We start from the raw sequence: 20,232 nt of genomic DNA, 5'->3' as shown, positions 1-20,232 counted from the left end.
TCTCCCTCAACAGCCATGGTGCCTGTTTCCCTATTTTAAAAATCCACAAGTGAACCTTGCTGTCGGTAATTCCTCCTGGCAGATGCGGAGCATTGCGAGGGGCCCAGGAATTACCAGATGGGGGCCATTAACGATTTGCCAACAGCGCTTACTGTATAATTTGCATGGAACGCATTCACGCTGCTGTTGAGGTGCCAGAGCATGGCACTCCGTCGGGCGCCCAGCACCGGCCTCGAATTTTGGCTGATGCGCGATTCTCCGCCATATTGCATTTCCCGATTCCGGTGTCGCTGGACAGAGAATCCAGTCCTCAGTTTTTAAATACTTGTCAAAACTCTTATATGTTTTGATATGTTGAGGTAACTTTCTCTCATACTTTAATTTCTCCCTCCTTATATATTTTTTTAATAAATATTTTATTGAAAATTTTTGGTCAACCAACACAGTACATTGTGCATCCTTTACACAATATTATAACAACACAAATAACAATGACCTATTTTATAAACAAAAAATGAATAAATAATAAATAACAAAAATGAAAACTAACCCTAATTGGCAACTGCCTTATCACAAGTAACACTCTCCAAAAATATAATTTAACAGTCCAATATATAATTATCTGTCGCAACGACCTATACATATTATACAGTATATATTAACAACCCTGAGAGTCCTTCTGGTTCCTCCTCCCCCCCCCCTCTCCCCGCCCCCCCCCCCCCCCCCACCCCCCCCCCCCCCCCCCCCCCCACCCCCCCGATCCTGGGCTGCTGCTGCTGCCCTCTTTTTTCCATTTCATCTATCTTTCTGCGAGGTATTCGACGAACGGTTGCCACCGCCTGGTGAACCCTTGAGCCGACCCCCTTAGAACGAACTTAATCCGCTCTAGCTTTATAAACCCTGCCATGTCATTTATCCAGGTCTCCACCCCCGGGGGCTTGGCTTCTTTCCACATTAACAATATCCTGCGCCGGGCTACTAGGGACGCAAAGGCCAAAACATCGGCCTCTCTCGCCTCCTGCACTCCCGGCTCTTGTGCAACCCCAAATATAGCCAACCCCCAGCTTGGTTCGACCTGGACCCCCACTACTTTTGAAAGCACCTTTGTCACCCCCATCCAAAACCCCTGTAGTGCCGGGCATGACCAAAACATATGGGTATGATTCGCTGGGCTTCTCGAGCACCTCGCACACCTATCCTCCACCCCAAAAAATTTACTGAGCCGTGCTCCAGTCATATGCGCCCTGTGTAATACCTTAAACTGAATCAGGCTTGGCCTGGCACACGAGGACAACGAGTTTACCCTGCTTAGGGCATCTGCCCACAGCCCCTCCTCGATCTCCTCCCCCAGCTCTTCTTCCCATTTCCCTTTTAGTTCATCTACCATAGTCTCCCCTTCGTCCCTCATTTCCCTATATATATCTGACACCTTACCATCCCCCACCCATGTCTTTGAGATCACTCTGTCCTGCACCTCTTGTGTCGGGAGCTGCGGGAATTCCCTCACCTGTTGCCTCGCAAAAGCCCTCAGTTGCATATACCTGAATGCATTCCCTTGGGGCAACCCATATTTCTCGGTCAGCGCTCCCAGACTCGCGAACTTCCCATCCACAAACAGATCTTTCAGTTGCGTTATTCCTGCTCTTTGCCACATTCCATATCCCCCATCCATTCCCCCCGGGGCAAACCTATGGTTGTTTCTTATCGGGGACCCCCCCAAGGCTCCAGTCTTTCCCCTATGCCATCTCCACTGTCCCCAGATCTTCAGTGTAGCCACCACCACCGGGCTTGTGGTATAGTTCCTCGGTGAGAACGGCAATGGGGCTGTCACCATAGCCTGTAGGCTAGTCCCCCTACAGGATGCCCTCTCTAATCTCTTCCACGCCGCTCCCTCCTCCTCTCCCATCCACTCACTCACCATTGAAATATTAGCGGCCCAATAATACTCACTTAGGCTCGGTAGTGCCAGCCCCCCCCTATCCCTGCTACGCTGTAAGAATCCCTTCCTCACTCTCGGGGTCTTCCCGGCCCACACAAAACCCATGATGCTCTTTTCAATCCTTTTAAAAAAAGCCTTCGTGATCACCACCGGGAGGCACTGAAACACAAAGAGGAATCTCGGGAGGACCACCATCTTAACCGCCTGCACCCTCCCTGCCAGTGACAGGGATACCATATCCCATCTCTTGAAATCCTCCTCCATTTGTTCCACCAACCGCGTTAAATTTAACCTATGCAATGTGCCCCAATTCTTGGCTATCTGGATCCCCAGGTAACGAAAGTCCCTTGTTACCTTCCTCAACGGTAGGTCCTCTATTTCTCTACTCTGCTCCCCTGGATGCACCACAAACAACTCACTTTTCCCCATGTTCAATTTATACCCTGAAAAATCCCCAAACTCCCCAAGTATCCGCATTATTTCTGGCATCCCCTCCGCCGGGTCTGCCACGTATAGTAGCAAATCGTCCGCATACAAAGATACCCGGTGTTCTTCTCCTCCTCTAAGTACTCCCCTCCACTTCTTGGAACCCCTCAACGCTATCGCCAGGGGCTCAATCGCCAGTGCAAACAATAATGTGGACAGAGGGCATCCCTGCCTTGTCCCTCTATGGAGCCGAAAATATGCAGATCCCCGTCCATTCGTGACCACGCTCGCCATCGGGGCCCTATACAACAGCTGCACCCATCTAACATACCCCTCTCCAAAACCAAATCTCCTCAACACCTCCCACAAATAATCCCACCTCCTTATATTTTTACAGAAAGAAGTCTTACAACACTGGGTTAAAGTCCAACAGGTTTGTTTCAAATCACTAGCTTTCGGAGCACTGCTCCTTTCCTCAGGTGAATGAAGAGGTATGTTCCAGAAACATATATATAGACAAAGCCAAAGATGCAAGACGATGTGTTTCAAATCACTAGCTTTCGGAGCACTGCTCCTTCCTCAGGTGAAAGTCATTATTTCCTGATTTCTAAAAACCTGTCTAATATTCTAACCTACCACTAATTTTCAGAGTACTGGACACTTTTTGTATCAATTTGTTACTACCCTTAACTTTCTTAGTTGACCAGGGATGGTTCCTCCTTCTCACAAAAACTATCTTTCTTTCTATATCTTTGCTGAGAATTATGAAATATCTCCTTAAATGCCTGTCACTGTTCTTCTACTGTCCTACCTTTAATCTATTTTCCCAATTTACTTTAGCCAATTCTGTCCTCCTTCGATTGTAATTGCCTTTATTTAAGTTTAAATTTATTCTTAAACCCACATTTCAAACCCTTAAACTGAATGTGAAACTTCATCATGTTATGATGACTGTTGCAGAGAGGCTTCTGTGCTATCAATAATTAATTAACCCTGTCTCATTATACATTAACAGATCTAGAAAAGCCTGCCATCTGGTTGAAAATTGACTTGCTCTGAGAAATTGTTCTACACATACTCCCTGAACTCATCTTGGGTATAAAGGCATAAAGGCACAAGAAAGTGCTGAGGGTTTTGGCACAAGTTGGTATCATGACCAGTGCAGCCTTGAGGGCCAAATGGCCTGTTCCTGTCCTGCATTGTTCTTTGTTCTTTGTCCAGGGTATCCTTGCCAATCTGATTCGTCCAAACTATCAACCATGATTATTGCAGTAGCTTTCCCACAGTTTGCCATGATTTCTCCCTGTATACTCTGTCCTACAGTGTAACTACTGTTAGGAGGTCTATAAACTACAACTGGTTCTATATCTAGATCTTCTGAACCATAAATAACAGAGCCATATCACTACTCTGTCCTAGCTTCCTGCCCTTCCAAAATTTCAGATACCCTTCAATATTTAGCTCCCAGCTTGGTCATGTCAGTCCATGCATATATATTTCTATTTGTGTTATCAATTCATCCATTTTGTTGTGAATTCGGCACAATTCAGACACATTTAATTCTGGTTTTTTTAAACCATTCTTTGGTGCCCTCTTCAGCCTATATATTTTGTTCCGATGCTTTGTTATTGCCTGCCCTTTCTCTTGATTTACCACATCTCCCCTCGCTTGATCCCTTCCCCCACTATTTAGTTTAAAGCCTTCTCTACCACCATAACTACATGACCAATATACACTAGGCCCCGCACAGTTCAAGCGTAGATCGCCCTATCGGTTCAGCTCCCACTTTCCCCAGTACTGGTTGCATTATCCCATGAATCAAAACTAATTTCTCCCACTCCAATCTTTGAATCATGTAATTTTAAGTACCTTTATGCCGATTCACTTGTATCTCAATCCAGTGATTAATACCTTAATGATTCTGTTTTTTTATTTAGCCTCTAGCTGTTCATGATCCCTAAACAGAACCTCTTTCCTAGTCCTATCTATGTTGGTGGTATCTATGTGAACCACAACAATTGGATCCGCCACCCCCCGCCCCCGGCACCCCCCCCCCCCCCCCCCCCCCCCCAACCAAAGAACAAAGAACAAAGAAAAGTACAGCACAGGAACAGGTCCTTTGGCCCTCCAAGCCTACGCCGACCATGCTGCCCGTCTAAACTGAAATCTTCTACACTTCCAGGGTCTTTATCCCTCTATTCCCATCATATTCATGTATTTGTCAGGATGCCCCTTAAATGTCACTATCGTCCCTGCTTCCACCACCTCCTCCGGCAGCGAGTTCCAGGCACCCACTACCCTCTGTGTAAAAGACTTGCCTCGTACATCTCCTCTAAACCTTGCCCCTCGCACCTTAAACCTATGCCTCCTAGTAATTGACCCCTCTACCCTGGGAAAAAGTCTCTAACTATCCACTCTGTCTATGCCCCTCATAATTTTGTAGAACTCTATCAGGTCCAAGTTCCTCTCCACTACCACTATATTCCTATTTACTACCCCATCCTGAATAGCTTCCTGTGCCACAATACCAAGGTCAGTGCATTCATCCACCCCACTGTCAACCATATGAGCTGCAAGAACCTCAAACTTCTTGGACAATTGCAAGGGCTGAGGCTCTTCCACTTCTACCTTCTGGATCCCCATACCTGCCTAAATCAAAAGGCCCATAAATACTACTGAAATCAAAATTTGCTATCCTAAGGGGCATGACTGCGATCCAGAACAAAGTGTCCAGGTAACCGCCCCCCTCCCACAATGCATCCCAGTGTCTGCAGCTCAGCCTCCAGCTCAACAACTCTGAGCCACAGACACTTACTGTAGGCATATTTACTGTGAATCACATTGTTGTCCACCAGGCCCCACATGCTATAGCTGCAACACATCACCTGCCCTACCATCGTTACTGTGCTTTAATATAAAAAATTCAATTTTAATCAATGCTGCCAGTCCTGATTGCATTTAGATTATTATTGTTTTGATTGATGCTATAGTTACTCTAAATCAAAGTCCCTAGTTCTATTTATTTAACCTTTATTGAACCAAATGAGAACCAATTCTCATTTACGATAACAACCTGGCCAAGAGGCTAATGTCACAGCAACAGAAATTATAAAATAATACAATTCATTTGAAGACTAATAATAATTAAGTACAAATTAGCAGTGAAAGAAAATTCACAGTTTTGCCAGCACAAGTATCAGTCAACAGAGCTTAACCCTTCGGCGAAAGGTATCCAAGGTGATAAAGTCAGTCAGCTTCAGTTTAGTTGTACCTTGTTCCAGTCATTTTGTAGATAAGAGAAAAAGAGAAATTACTCACCAGTCAATCACCTTCTTTTCTGTTATGTCACACTTCAATTTTCTTTGGAATGCTCTGAACTCACCCCTAGCCCCATGAACCAGCTCTTCAAACTCTCGCCACTGTCTCTAGGTTACCTTCATTTGCGGGCGAACAACGTGTGTCTTCTGCAGCTACTGGAGGCTGAAAGCAATCTTCTCTCCCCCCCCCTGTGATCTGAACTCCCAACTACACATTCAGCCCACGGCTGGTGTTTTTCTGTATGTTCTCAAGACGCAGTTAGATACAGTTTATTGGGGTTAAAGGGGTTGAAGGATATGGGGGGAAAGCGGGAACAGGAAGAGTTGGGTGATCCGGCATGGTCATACTGAATGGTGAAGCATGCTTGAAGGGCCAAATGGCCTCAGCCTGCTCCTATTTTCTACCTCTTGCTAGGCACCAATTGGCTACTTGTTTCCTATATTATTAAGGTGACAACACTTCTAAAGTGCTTCATCATCTAGAAAGTGCTTTATGATATTTTGAAGTTATGAAATATGCTATATAAATGAAAGTTTATCTGAGATGGAGCTGTGTACCTTTAGGTTACAAGGTGAACACATTCTGAAAATCCACTTATTGTCAGATGTTTTTCAAAGAAACACTTCAATTATAATCATGCTTCAAATAGGATGACTGACATAACTATGACTGCTTCCGAAACTAAGGTCTTAAATTTAAACAAAGCCAATTATGAAGGGATGAGTGGCTGAGGTAGATTAGGAAATAAGATTAAAAAGCACAGCAGTAGATAAGCATTGGCAGACAAAGAAATCATTTCCAAATCTGAATGAATATGCATCCCTTAAAGAACAAAATCTCCACTGAAGAAGTTTAGAATCTAATTTGGTTAACACAGGAGGTTTTCAATGCAATGCCAAGAAGAGGCATGAAGCTGAGAATTGGGAGAGTTTTAGAAATCAGCAATGGATGACCAAGAAATCAATAAAGAGAGAGACAATAGAATGAGAGTGAAGCAGCAAGAAATATAAGAACAGATTGAAAGAGACTGACAAGTGTATAAAAAGGAAGAGATTGGAGAAAGTAAACATTGTTACCTTAGAGACTGAGGCAGGACTAAATACAATCAGGAAGAAGGAAATGGCAGAGATGTCAAACAAATATTTTTCATCTGTCTTTACAGTAAATGACATACAAATAAACGGAAATAATGTAGAACATAATGAGAGCAAGGAGATTAAAACCAAAGTAAAAGTACGAGAGAAATGAATGGGACTAAAAGATAACAAATGATCTGGTGGTCTACACCCAAACGTTTTACTGTAATCATAGTGACTACTGCTGGAAAGTCTATTAGATCTATTAGATCACTATATGAAAAGATCTAACAGATCTTCCAGAAGTCCCTAGATCCTAGAACAGTCATTGACGACTGAGATGATGAAGAATTATTTCTCTCAGAGAGTTGTGAAACCTTCCATTCTCTACCCAGAGAGCTATGTCTGGTGGAGAGTGGTTCAATTGAGTTAATTGGGATCTGGGATCCAGTGTGTGTGGTGGAGCGTGGTTCAATTCAGGTGATTGGGATCTGGGATCCAGTGTGTGCGGTGGAGAGTGTTCAATCCAGGTGATTGGGACCTGGGATCCAGTGTGTGTGGTGGAGAGTGTTCAATCCAGGTGATTGGGATCTGGGATCCAGTGTGTGTGGTGGAGAGTGTTCAATCCAGGTGATTGGGATCTGGGATCCAGTGTGTGTGGTGGAGAGTGTTCAATCCAGGTGATTGGGATCTGGGATCCAGTGTGTGTGGTGGAGAGTGTTCAATCCAGGTGATTGGGATCTGGGATCCAGTGTGTGTGGTGGAGAGTGTTCAATCCAGGAGATTGGGATCTGGGATCCAGTGTGTGTGGTGGAGAGTGTTCAATCCAGGTGATTGGGATCTGGGATCCAAGTGTGTATGGTTCAATTGAGGTGATTGGGACTGGGATCCAGATAGTTCAATCATTGAGAATGTTTAAGGCAGAAATTAATACATTCTGGATACTAATGACATCAAGGGATACCTGGATAGCGAGGGAAAGTGGTGTTTTCAAAGGCCCATTTTCCTCCTAATCATGTCGATTGAATCGCCCTCCACCACACACACTGGATCCCAGTCCCAATCACCTCAATTGAACCACACACACTTGGATCCCAGATCCCAATCACCTGGATTGAACACTCTCCACCACACACACTGGATCCCAGATCTAAATCACCTGGATTGAACACTCTCCACCACACACACTGGATCCCAGATCCCAATCACCTGGATTGAACACTCTCCACCACACACACTGGATCCCAGATCCCAATCACCTGGATTGAACCACTCTCCACCAGATATACTGGATCCCAGATCCCAATCACCTAAATTGAACCACTCTCCACCACACACACTGGATCCCAGTCCCAATCACTTCAATTGAACCACACACACTTGGATCCCAGATCCCAATCACCTGGATTGAACCACTCTCCACCAGACATATTGGATCCCAGATCTCAGTCACCTGGATTGAACCACTCTCCACCACTCACACTGGATCCCAGATCCCAATCACCTCAATTGAACCACTCTCCACCACACACACTGGATCCCAGATCCCAATCAGCTCAATTGAACTACTCTCCACCACACACACTGGCATCCCAGATCCCAATCACCTCAATTTAACCACTCTCCACCACACACACTGGGTCCCAGATCCCAATCACCTCAAATGAACCATCAAGGGATACCTGAATAGTGAGGGAAAGTGGTGTTTTCAAAGGCCCATTTTCCTCCTAATCATCTCGATTGAATCTCCCTCCACCACACACACTGGATCCCAGTCCCAATCACCTCAATTGAACCACACACACTTGGATCCCAGATCCCAATCACCTGGATTGAATCACTCTCCACCAGACATACTGGATCCCAGATCTCAGTCACCTGGATTGACCCACTCTCCACCACACACACTGGATCCCAGATCCCAATCACCTCAATTGAACCACTCTCCACCACACACACTGGATCCCAGATCCCAAACACCTCAATTGAACCACTGTCCACCACACACACTGGATCCCAATCACCTCAATTGAACCACTCTCCACCACACACACTGGGTCCCAGATCCCAATCACCTCAAATGAACCACTCTCCACCACACTCACTGGATCCCACATCCCAATATCTGTATTGAACCACTCTCCACCACACACACTGGATCCCAGATCCCAATCAACTGGATTGAATCACTCTCCACCAGACACACTGGATCCCAATCACCTCAATTGAACCACTCTCCACCACACACACTGGATCCCAGATCCCAATCACCTCAATTGAACCACTCTCCACCACACACACTGGATCCCAGATCCCAATCACCTCAATTGAACCACTCTCCACCACACACACTGGATCCCAGATCCCAAACACCTCAATTGAACCACTGTCCATCACACACACTGGATCCCAAATCCCAATCACCTCAATTGAACCACTCTCCACCACACACACTGGGTCCCAGATCCCAATCACCTGTATTGAATCACTCTCCACCACACACATTGGATCCCAGATCCCAATCACCTCAATTGAACCACTCTCCACCACGCACACTGGATCCCAGATCCCAATCACCTCAATTGAACCACTCTCCACCACACACACTGGATCCCAGATCCCAATCACCTGGATTGAACCTCCCTCCACTACACAACTAGGATGCTAGACCTTTTGGCCCCCAAGCCTGCCCCAGGCATACTTCCTGTCTAAACTAAAACCTTCTTCACTTCAGGGGTCCATATAACTCTATTCACATCCCAGTCATGTATTTATCAATATCCCTCTGAAATGCTGCTACCGTATCTGCTTCCACCAACTCCCCCAGCAGCGAGTTCCAGGCACTCAACCCCCTCTGTATAAAAAATGTCCCTCGCACATCTCCAGGGGCTGTTTAGCGCAGGGCTAAATCGCTGGCTTTGAAAGCAGACCAAGGCAGGCCCGCAGCATGGTTCGATTCCCGTAACAGCCTCCCCGAACAAGCGCCGGAATGCGGCGACTAGGGGCTTTTCACAGTAACTTCATTTGAAGCCTACTTGTGACAATAAGTGATTTTCATTAATTTCATTCTAAACTTTCCTCCTCATGGGGAAACACGGTAGCACAGTGGTTAGCATTGCTGCCTCACGGCGCCGAGGTCCCAGGTTCGATCCTGGCTCTGGGTCTCTGTCTGTGTGGAGTTTGCACATTCTCCCCGTGTTTGCACGTGTTTCACCCCCGCAGCTCAAAAGATGTGCAGGCTAGGTGGATTGGCCATGCTAAATTGCTCTTTAATTGGAAAAAATTAATTGGGTACACTAAATTTATTTTTAAAAAACTTTTCCCCTCACACCTTAAACCTATGCTCCTAGTAATTTTCTTTTCCACCCTGGGAAAAAGAGCCTGACTAACCACTCTCTCCACGCTCCTCATAATTTTGTAAATTCTATCAGGTCACCCCTCAACCTCCGTAATTCAAGTGAAAACAATTTGTGTTCATCTAACCTCTCCTCATACCTAATACCCTTAAGACCAGGCAACATCCTGATAACTCTCTTCTACCTTTTCCAAAGCATCCACATCCCTCGGGTAGCGTGGCGACCAAAATTGTACACAATATTCAAAATGTGGCTGAACTAAGGTTCCATCCCTTGTGTATATTGTTGCTTAAAACAATAAATAGTTTTTCTTTATGTTCACGAACCGGACTCCTCATAACTGGGTTCAGCGGCAGAGGGGTCAGTGGCCAGAGGACACAGAAATAAGGTTAAAAAAATAGAAATGAGATTAGGTGAGTTTTTCTTTTTTCCTACGATGTTGGAACATGCTGCCTGAAAGAGTGGGGAAAGCAGGTACAGTCATATGTTTCATAAGAGACTTTGATAAATACTTGAAGGTTTTTCTGGGGCAGAGGGGAAAGAGTAACCGAATGGGACGAATTGTATAAGCAACTTGGCATGCTGGGCTGAATTACCTTTCAATGCTGTATAATTCTATGATAAACCAACTCAGTTTGAATCTCGCCGAAAAATTAACACAGTTTATCCGAGCCTGTAATCATCGGTTCAAATTGCATCAATATTATCATCATAATGTGCCCATTGGCAACAAAGCCATTCAATCAGAGCTGCACTGAAACTAAACCCATTTGAATTACATTTTTCCTGTTATCTTGAAAGCAATTTACGTAACCATCATTTGCTATCTTGCTGATGAATGTACAGGTTTCATGGAGCTAAATAGCTTGCACTGTGAATCACCAGCCATTCATTGTCAATTACTGCATAAATAAGGTGCAGAGGTCAGGCCTGGCAGTGCTGGAGTCTCCTTGTTTTCAGTGCTTGCCAATAATACGGATGGGAGTTATATGGGCAGATTAAATGCAGCATTAAGCATCTTTCAATAACTGGGATTTTACTCCAGTGTATAATTCGATGCTAACAGGAAATGTGAAAATTTAGGAACAGATTAATTGGTTCAGTGCACCAACAAGTCACACTGTAACTACACACAGGCAGATTCTGAATGGATATTCACTGCTGCTCTGTATTGTGAATCCTTTCTGCTCACTGTAAATCCTCAGAGTTTTCATTCATAGTTGATATTTGCAAATAGTGCATTTTGCCGAAGATGAACTTGCATGTTTTATATTTATTTGGTTAATGTGACAAGCACTCTGCCCTGTTCCAATTCAATTTAAATCACCAGAAGCATCTGATAAATGAGGATAATACATTTATCATCATTAAAATAAAAACCAATTGATAGTTTACAGATTCTGCTCACTGACTAGCAGCACGGTGGCTCAGTGGTTAGCACTGTGGCCTCACAACACCAGAGACCTTGGTTCGATTCCGACCTCGGGTGTCTGTGCGGAGTTTGCACGTTTTCCCCGTGTCTGCATGATTTTCCTCCGGATGCTCCGGTTTCCTCCCACAGTCTATAGATGTGCAGGTTAGGTGGATTGGTCATGCTAAACTGCTAGTTAGGGTGCTCTTTCAGAGGGTTGGTGCAGACTTGATGGGTCGAATGGCCTCCTTCTGCACTGTAGGGATTCTATGATTCTATGACTCGATGGTTCAAAATATCAGCAGTGAAAATGTAGGAGTAGGAGAGGCCATTCAACCCTTCAAGTATGTCCCACCATTCAATTAGATAATTGGCTGATCTGAATCTTAACTTTATTTTCCCACCTTGGCTCCATAACCATTATTACCTTCAGCTAACAGAAGTCTATCAACCCAGTGAGAAATGTTCTACAGTAACTGAGCAGATGTACCAAAGATCAAAGTAAAAAATAACTGGTTGAATATAATACAGAACTTGAGTGTTACTGAAAAGAGAGACATGTTGCTGAAGCTTTACATCTTGCACTCATCAGAACAAATGCAAGAATGCCAAATTTCAAATGAGCACAACAATTTGTACTGCACGGGAAAAGAGTGCTGATTGGTTAGCAAGTTGACTCTGCTTGGTTGCCAAGTTATGTTGCCATTGAGAAAGTAACAGGGAACAAGTATAAACTCCCGGGTAATTCAAAAAAGGTGCAAGGCTTGAACATATTCCTTTTATTTGCAGAGTCTATGTCCCTGTGTGTGAATATATGTTGCACCTTGTAAGTATAAATGAGCCACATTATGAGTGTGACTGATAATCTTAAATTGGTTGTTCGTGTAGCTTTAACGCACTCAGGAATGTTTAGCATTGTTCGAATTGACCAGAAACTGAACTGGATTTGCCATATAAATACTCTGGCTACAAGAGCATGTCAGAGACTGGGAATCCTGTGGCGAGTAACTGACCTCCTGACTTCCCAAAGCATGTCCACCATCTACAAGGCACAAGTCAGGAGCGTGATGGAATACTCCCCACTTGCCTGGATGAGTGCAGCTCCAGAAATACTCAAGAAAGTCGACGCCATCCAGGACAAAGCAGTTCACTTGATTGGCACCCCTTCCACAAACATTCACTCCTTCCACCATGTACAGTGGCAGCCATGTGTACCATCTACAAGATACACAGCAGGAACTCACCAAGGCGCCTTAGACAGTATCTTCCAAACACACGGCCACTACCGTCTAGAAGGACAAGAGCAGCAGATACCTGTGAACACCACCACCTGGAGGTTCCCCTCCACGTCACTCACCACCCTGACTCTGATTCTCTCAGAGTTGTGAGTCTCTGGAACTCTCTGCCTCAAACGGCAGTGGAAGCAAAATCTTTGAATATTTTTAAGGCTGAACTGGATAGATTCTTGATTAACAAGCGAGTGAAAAGTTATCGGGGGTCAGCAGGAATGTGGGGTTGAAGTTACAATCAGATCAGTCATGATTTTACTAAATTGGGGAGCAGGCTCGAGGGGCCAAATGGCCTCATCCTGCTCCCAATTCACTTGGAAGTATATTGCCATATCTTCACTGTTGCTGGAATTAAAATCCAGGAACTCCCTCCCTAGCAGCACCTATACCACATGGACTGCAGCGGTTCAAGAATGAATTAAAATGTATATCTGTAGATGATGCAGAATGGAGAGGGCTGGTTTCCTCGTATAAAGTACAAGTTCTCTCCAACTTTTGTGCCGCCACTACAAGCTCACACTGGAACACAAACGTTCATGAAATGATAACTTGGTGCATGATGAGTTTTCCGCCTATGAAATAACGAATCCAGATCAAAGCGCTCAGTCCCCAGTAACAATCACTTTCTTAGTCAGACGCCTTGGCGCACAATTCCTGCTGAAGGATATTTATGTCACCAAGAGTGCTTCATCCAAACCAGAAGTAAGACGTTATCATTCCTCCACATTATCATTATACCTAGGAAAGACCTAGCATTGAGCCTGGATCCCTTTAAATCTAACTCTTATATTCTGATAAAGTGTTAAACAATGACAGTAAAACCTGACTAAAATTGGTCACTTTCCGATAAATCAATTCTGCGCGGCTCAGTCAGTGGAAATACTGAAAATGGGTAAAATTAGATGCTGTAAATCTAAACTGCTGCTCAGATCATCGTTCTGTGAATCAGTATTACAGTTCTTGGTCTTCATTTTTACTTCAGCACAACTGTTTAACTCTACTTCAAACCAAGCGTAACTTTACAATGCTACTGAGCAGAAAAACATCACAAATTCCCATCCTTATAATTTATCCTGACATTTAATCATCTTTGTGTATGTTTAAAACTTACTGACTATGTGATATTATTCAGTAAAAGCCACAAATATCATTTTTAGAACAAGACAAAAGTGTGCTGTAGAACCAGCTAAACAAACAGTCACAGAGGAGAAAATGGCACCATTGTTTCTAGAATAATCTCCTGGGGTAATGTCAATTAAAAAGAGGACAGAATTAGTGCTTTGACAAAATCATTTACTTAAAAGCTATCCCCAACCTGTGCTAACGTTTTCCATATTGGTGCCTTCAAATCATGGCCACTTCACCAAATCTCAGGACAAGAGAGAGATACCAATCAATCTTTATCCAACAAACCCTGTGAGATTAAGGATCGAACTGTCTTACCACATCAAGTTCATCAGAAGCCATTTACTCCTGGATTTCAATTGCAAGCTCTGCCTCGGAATGGAGCGACAAAATCCAGCACCAAGCATTCAGTGTATGGGAAAATTAACGAGAACAAATCTGGCTTTTCAATTTGAAACAAAAGGTAACTCGAGCAACAACTAAACTAGTAAACCTGTTTACAACATTCGCTCCACCGACTGGGTATTAGATCAGGGGGCAGGATTTAAAAAGGTGTGGCTATTCCCCAGGAACATGCATACTTCTCAGTAAATGACAAATGAATGGAGTCTGCTGATACAATCCAAGTTTCCATTAGTAACGATTAGTGCAACAATGCATACTTCAGTTACTCCTTACAAAAGTACACTGATAAACTGTACAAAGAATCCTGTGTTTCCATCGGCATTTTAAAGGAAGCATCAGTAAATTTTTCACATTTGCCTTACTCTACACAGCTGGAACCTCCATTGAAATACAATGCGGAATAATATTTGTGTACTCTCCAGGTCACTGAAATGCTCTGGCTTTGTCAGAAGGCTGGCTACGAGTAAGAGCTGAGAGGCAGAAAGGGGAATGGAAGATCCTGACAGGTAACGGAGGATTTGGGGATGCAAATGAAATTCATTTCCTAAAGATACTCTGACTGCTTAAATTTGGAAAGAAAAGTGTTGATGGGAGCAGGGCAGCGGTGTTAGCTCATGCTCTATCTTTCCAGAGAGAAGCAACATTAAAGAATCAGAAAGCAGGCTGAGTGAAGTCTTAACGATCAGACAAACACTTGAGTTACCAGGTGCTACTTCAAACAGCTTGACAGGAATTCATGATTGTAATAATTGCAGGATGTGTGCAGTGAAAGGCCAAACTGGTTTATTTTAAACTGAAAATAAAACCCCGACTGCGGCAAACAAAACAAACGTCCCAGCCCAGGAAACCTCCATTCTGGGAGCTACATTTAAAGGTCCCACTAACGAGCCACAGGCCTCCGCCCGCTCACCACGGTAACTGGTATTCCACAAAAGCTACAGAGAGGTCAATCAGCGATCCCCCGCGATCCTTGTGAGGGTTATCACAATTACAGTATTAATAAATCAGGGCTGCAGCTCATAAATGGGTAACGTTGCCTCTAGTCACTTTTATCGCTTTTCCAGCACTGTGACCCAGGGTTTACTGCCCGAGACATGATACATGCAGAGCCATGTAAATATCTTATCTTCCCTCACCCTGACAACAAGAATTTCCACAACCCCTTTATTGTTACAAAGCATCTCAAGGCATTTCAAATCCAGAGCTTTGGTTTCCTTCAGATCACCGAGCAAGTTACAGACTTATGGGAATGAGAGACAGCAAAGATGATTGATCGGCTGAAGCCAGTCCCATAAAGTCAATATGCTGCTAAACATCATGAACCCCCTCCTAACCCCAGTGCTCCCGCCATAATCTCTTGCAAAAAAAAGAGTTCTTGTTTGTCCTTTGAGTGAAGATGGCCCCTGTTCATCATCTGGACAGTTCTGGTAGGATTATGCTGGTTATGTGATTGTTAAAGCCAATCTGTTCCGTAAGGTTCTATCGCAAATAGGGCAGGGTATTGCAGATGATTTGGAGGAGTTGCTGGATAGGGATTTTCTCTCCTTGTGTTTTCTCTCTGCCTCGAATATGTGCTTGCTTTCAAAGATTTTGTTTATTTGGTTGTGTCAGATGCAACAATCCTAAGTGAAGCCTTCAGAGTGTCCCTACAGCGCCTCCGATGCACGAGAGTGCACCCCAGAGTCCAGCTCTTCAAAGCATGGTGTTTTTGTGATTCTTTTAACGGGATTGATGTTGGAGTGTTCACAAAGATCACAGAAGCTAAGTTCATCAACAAAGCTAACATTTATTTACACTATTTATTAAAGCTTGACCACTTACTCCTATAGTAAACAATAATCTAGTAATCTACACCCTAGTAACACGAGTCTCTACACTCTATCTATAACTGTACTCTGACCTCTCTCACTGCTACTCTGCTCTCCACTCCAGCCTTTTTCCAAGAAGTCTGTGAGTCAGTGCTTTATATAGTTCTGCATCTAGCATTAACTCTTTGTATTCTCAACATTTCCCAGAAAGTCACATCCCACTTTCTTTGAGAAAAATGTTTGCAATTCTTTCTAACATTTTTTTGCACACATTGTCGAGAATGCTTTCATACAGTTCATGCTTAAAGTTATATTACGTATCATAATTGCAATCACAGTTTTGTAGTCCTTAGTGTTTACAAGTTTAGTTGATTAGGTGGCTTTCTTGTCCGTTTTGACCTTCTCAATGCACTTAGTGTCATTGAAATTGTCTCTTGTCTGTTCCATACGTATATTCGATAACAATGCTGCTGGTAAGTCAATGTTATAAAACATGGTGTCTGGATTTGTTATAGTTGGCTCTGGAAACTGCCATGAATTCTTTACTTTTAACAATGCTCTTCAATTTCTACAAAATATCAGTCCAATCGCAGTTGGAACCACATACGATCGCGGTGAAACCTCATTTAACACTTTCGCAATGTCTGACCAACCACCGTTTGGATTTTGTATCCTGAAGACATCTCTTTCTTTCAGTGGTGGTAATTGTTTTGCATGCCTGTCATAGTATGCTTTTTGCTTGCATTGCTGTTACTTTATTTTTTGATGTATTAACTTATGCTTCACCCAATGCCGGTGTCTATGTATTTACATTGTGGACCTTGTGTTGCCCTTTTATGTATTTTCTTTTTATTTTATTTTATTTTCATGTACTAAATTATCTTTTTGACCTGCTCGCAGAAAAATACTTTTCACTGTATCTCGGTACATGTAACAATAAACAAATTCCATCTGATGCTCATCCATGTTTGGAATTGTTTTCTCGCAGGCAATGTTGTATGAATCGTCCTTCCCATGAATATCTGGGCAGGCGACAATCCTGATGATAAAGGAGTAGCTCTGTAGCTTAACAGTACTAACGACAAATCCTTTTTAATCATCAAATGCCTTTTTGAACAGTTGTTTTACTATTCCGACTCCTTTCTCAGCTTTCCCATTAGACTGGGGATATAATCATAGAATTTATCATAGAATTTACAATGCAGAAGGAGGCCATTCAGCCCATCGGGTCTGCACCGGCCCTTGCAAAGAGCACCCTAATTAAGCCCACACCTCCACCCTCTCCCCGTAACCCAGTAACCCCACCCAATCTTTTTGGACATTAAGGGCAATTTAGCGTGGCCAATCCACCTAACCTGTCACATCTTTGGACTATGGGAGGAAACCGGAGCACCCGGAGGAAACCCACACAGACACGGGGAGAACGTGCAGACTCCGCACAGACATTGACCCAAGCTGGGTATCGAACCTGTGACCCTGGGGTTATCAAGCAACTGTGTTAACCACTGTGCTACCGTGCTGCCCACTAATGGATTGGCTGTGACGTGTTGGAAGTTGTATCGTCCTTTTAGGTTTTTCATCACCCGTTGAAGTATCTCTTAAATCTCTTATTGTAACTTCATTGCAGAGTTAATGTGAGCCTACTTGTGACAATAAAGATTATTATTATTATTGTGTCTTTTCAGTTTAATCCCGTATTAACTTTAGCTTTGCAGCAGACACAGGTAACATGTCTGCGACAAATGTTGCATTTGCCTCCACACTTTGTACTACTTCCGATGCTTTCTCATCATTGTAGCTTGTAGCTCTTGACAATGTATCTGCTACAACTCGTTCTTTACCCTCAGCTTCATGCTGAGATGTGTTGGCAGTCTGATTTCCTCACAACAAATTTAATTTAATGCATGCAGCTACCCCAATTAGTGATGACTTTGTATCATCCACTATTTCAAAGTCCAATGGCATACCGATGTCACCGTGAGGCATCAGTATTGCATTCCCATTGTAGTCTGTCAACCTACAGTTTGATTTTTTAATTCTTGGAATCTTGTGCACTTGTTTTAGATCTGCCTCTGTGATCAAATTTGCATGTGCACCCGTATCCAGTTTGAAAGGAACACCAGACCCATTAATATTAAGTGTTGCTGTCCAATGTCCAGTGCATTAATTCTGGTTGTCACTTCTACCATGAAGTCATCCTGCAGAGTAAACTTAGAAGAATCATTATTCGAAGTTAAACATTTTTCTTCATGTCCTTCATTTTGTATACACTGTATCTTTTTATATGTATGGAACGATTTTTTAGAGTTGTTTGCCAGTATCGCTGAAGTTAAACGACATTGTGAGGAGCTCACCTGAGGAAGGAGCAGTGCTCCCAAAGCTAGTGATTTGAAACAAACCTGTTGGACTTTAACCTGATGTTGTAAGACTTCTTACAATTAAATATGTCACTGTTGTAATGTTGGAAATGAGGCAGCCAATTTGCACATAGGCAGCTCCCATATACATCTAAGAGATAATGATTGGATAATCTGATATTTCCCCATGCATTCCTGACAGTACCAGTCTTTTCTGGCGGTGATCTCCACCAAGCAGAAACAAGGACCCACTCTCACATGAATGAACTCAGTGAAGAACAGAGGAATTCTCTCAGTGTCCTAGCCAACATTTATCTCTCAACTATCATCTAAAACAGATCATCTGGTTGTTATCGCATTGCTGCTTGTGGGATCTTGCTGTGCAAAAACTGGAGATTCCTCCACCACAAAAGAGATTACACTTCAATAAAGTGTCATTGACAGTAAAGCACAGTAAAATATCCTAAGGATGTGAAAGGAGGCTATGAAAATGGAATTGTTTCTTTCTTTAACAACTTGCCAAATGGACATTTAAAATCCCTGCTCCAGCCAGACAGTCCAGCTGAATCTGCTTTGAGAAATCCTTTTCTCAGCCTGAACAAAAGATACAAAGGTTTTAGGTATTTCTCTTAATTCTGCAGCTTTCAGAATGGTTTCCATTTTCCTTTAGTCTTGGTAATCTTTCCGCCTTGTGGCAGTTAACCAATCTCTCCAATTCAAGCCACAACACCACGGTTACAAGGTTAGCTCTAAGTGAGCCTGGAAACAGCATTCAGCACCAATTTGACTTGATTCACCATTCCCAATCATCATAGAACCTCTACAGTACAGAAGGAGGCCATTTGGCCCATCAAGCCTGAACCAACCTTCTGAAAGAGCACCCTACCCATGCCTGTCCCCGTAACCTAACCTAACCGATGAAGGGTACTCTGTTGGTTGTGTCCCGAGTTTGTCTTCTGAGGAGGTCGGTGCGGTTTTTTGCTGTGGCGCGTTGGAACTGTCGATCGATGAGTCGAGCGCCATATCCCGTTCGTCGTCCAGTACTTCCCTGGAGCGGAGAAACTACGACATCTTCTTCGCAGCCTTCAACACGTCATAAATGAAGATGAACATCGTGCCAAGGTCATCCCCACACCCCCACTACTTGCCTTCAAACACTCCACGCAATGTCAACAAACCATTGTTTGCAGCAAACTACCCAGCCTTCAGAACAGCGACCACGACACCACACAACCATGCCATGGCAATCTCTGCAAGACATGCCAGATCATCGACATGGATACCACCATTACACGTGAGAACACCACCCACCAGGTACGCGGTACATATTTGTGCGACTCGGCCAACGTTATCGATCTCATACGCTGCAGGAAAGGATGTCCCGAAGCGTGGTACATTGGCGAGACCATGCAGATGCTGCGACAACGGATGAACGGACATCACGTGACTATCGCCAGGCAGGAATGTTCCCTTCCAGCCGGAGAACACTTCAGCAGTCAAGGGCATCCAGCCTCTGATCTTCAGGTAAGCATTCTCCAAGGCGGCCTTCAGGACCCGCGACAACGCAGAATCGCCGAGCAGAAACTTATAGCCAAGTTCTGCACACATGAATACGGCCTCAACTGGGACCTTGGAATCATGTCGCATTACATTCACCCCCCCCACCATCTGGCCTGCGAAATCCTACCAACTGTCCTGGTTTGACACAATTCACACCTCTTT

At 43.8% G+C, this 20,232-nt stretch overlaps 1 protein-coding gene across 1 annotated transcript in view; it reads right to left on the bottom strand.

The window, feature by feature from the left end:
* LOC140388180 (dynein axonemal heavy chain 3-like) overlaps window positions 1–14,445 on the bottom strand; it is a 1,528,048-nt gene extending 1,513,603 nt beyond the window's left edge. Inside the window, exon 1 of the mRNA XM_072471941.1 lies at window positions 14,259–14,445. Within this exon, the coding sequence (XP_072328042.1) occupies window positions 14,259–14,282 (24 nt within the window). The 5' untranslated portion in view covers window positions 14,283–14,445. The remainder of the gene's footprint in view (window positions 1–14,258) is intronic.
* Between the last annotated feature and the right edge of the window lie 5,787 nt (window positions 14,446–20,232).

Source organism: Scyliorhinus torazame, chromosome 13 (genome assembly GCF_047496885.1).
Source record: "Scyliorhinus torazame isolate Kashiwa2021f chromosome 13, sScyTor2.1, whole genome shotgun sequence".
Classification (NCBI taxonomy): Eukaryota; Metazoa; Chordata; class Chondrichthyes; order Carcharhiniformes; family Scyliorhinidae; genus Scyliorhinus; species Scyliorhinus torazame.
This window is presented reverse-complemented; position numbering and strand designations above follow the sequence as displayed.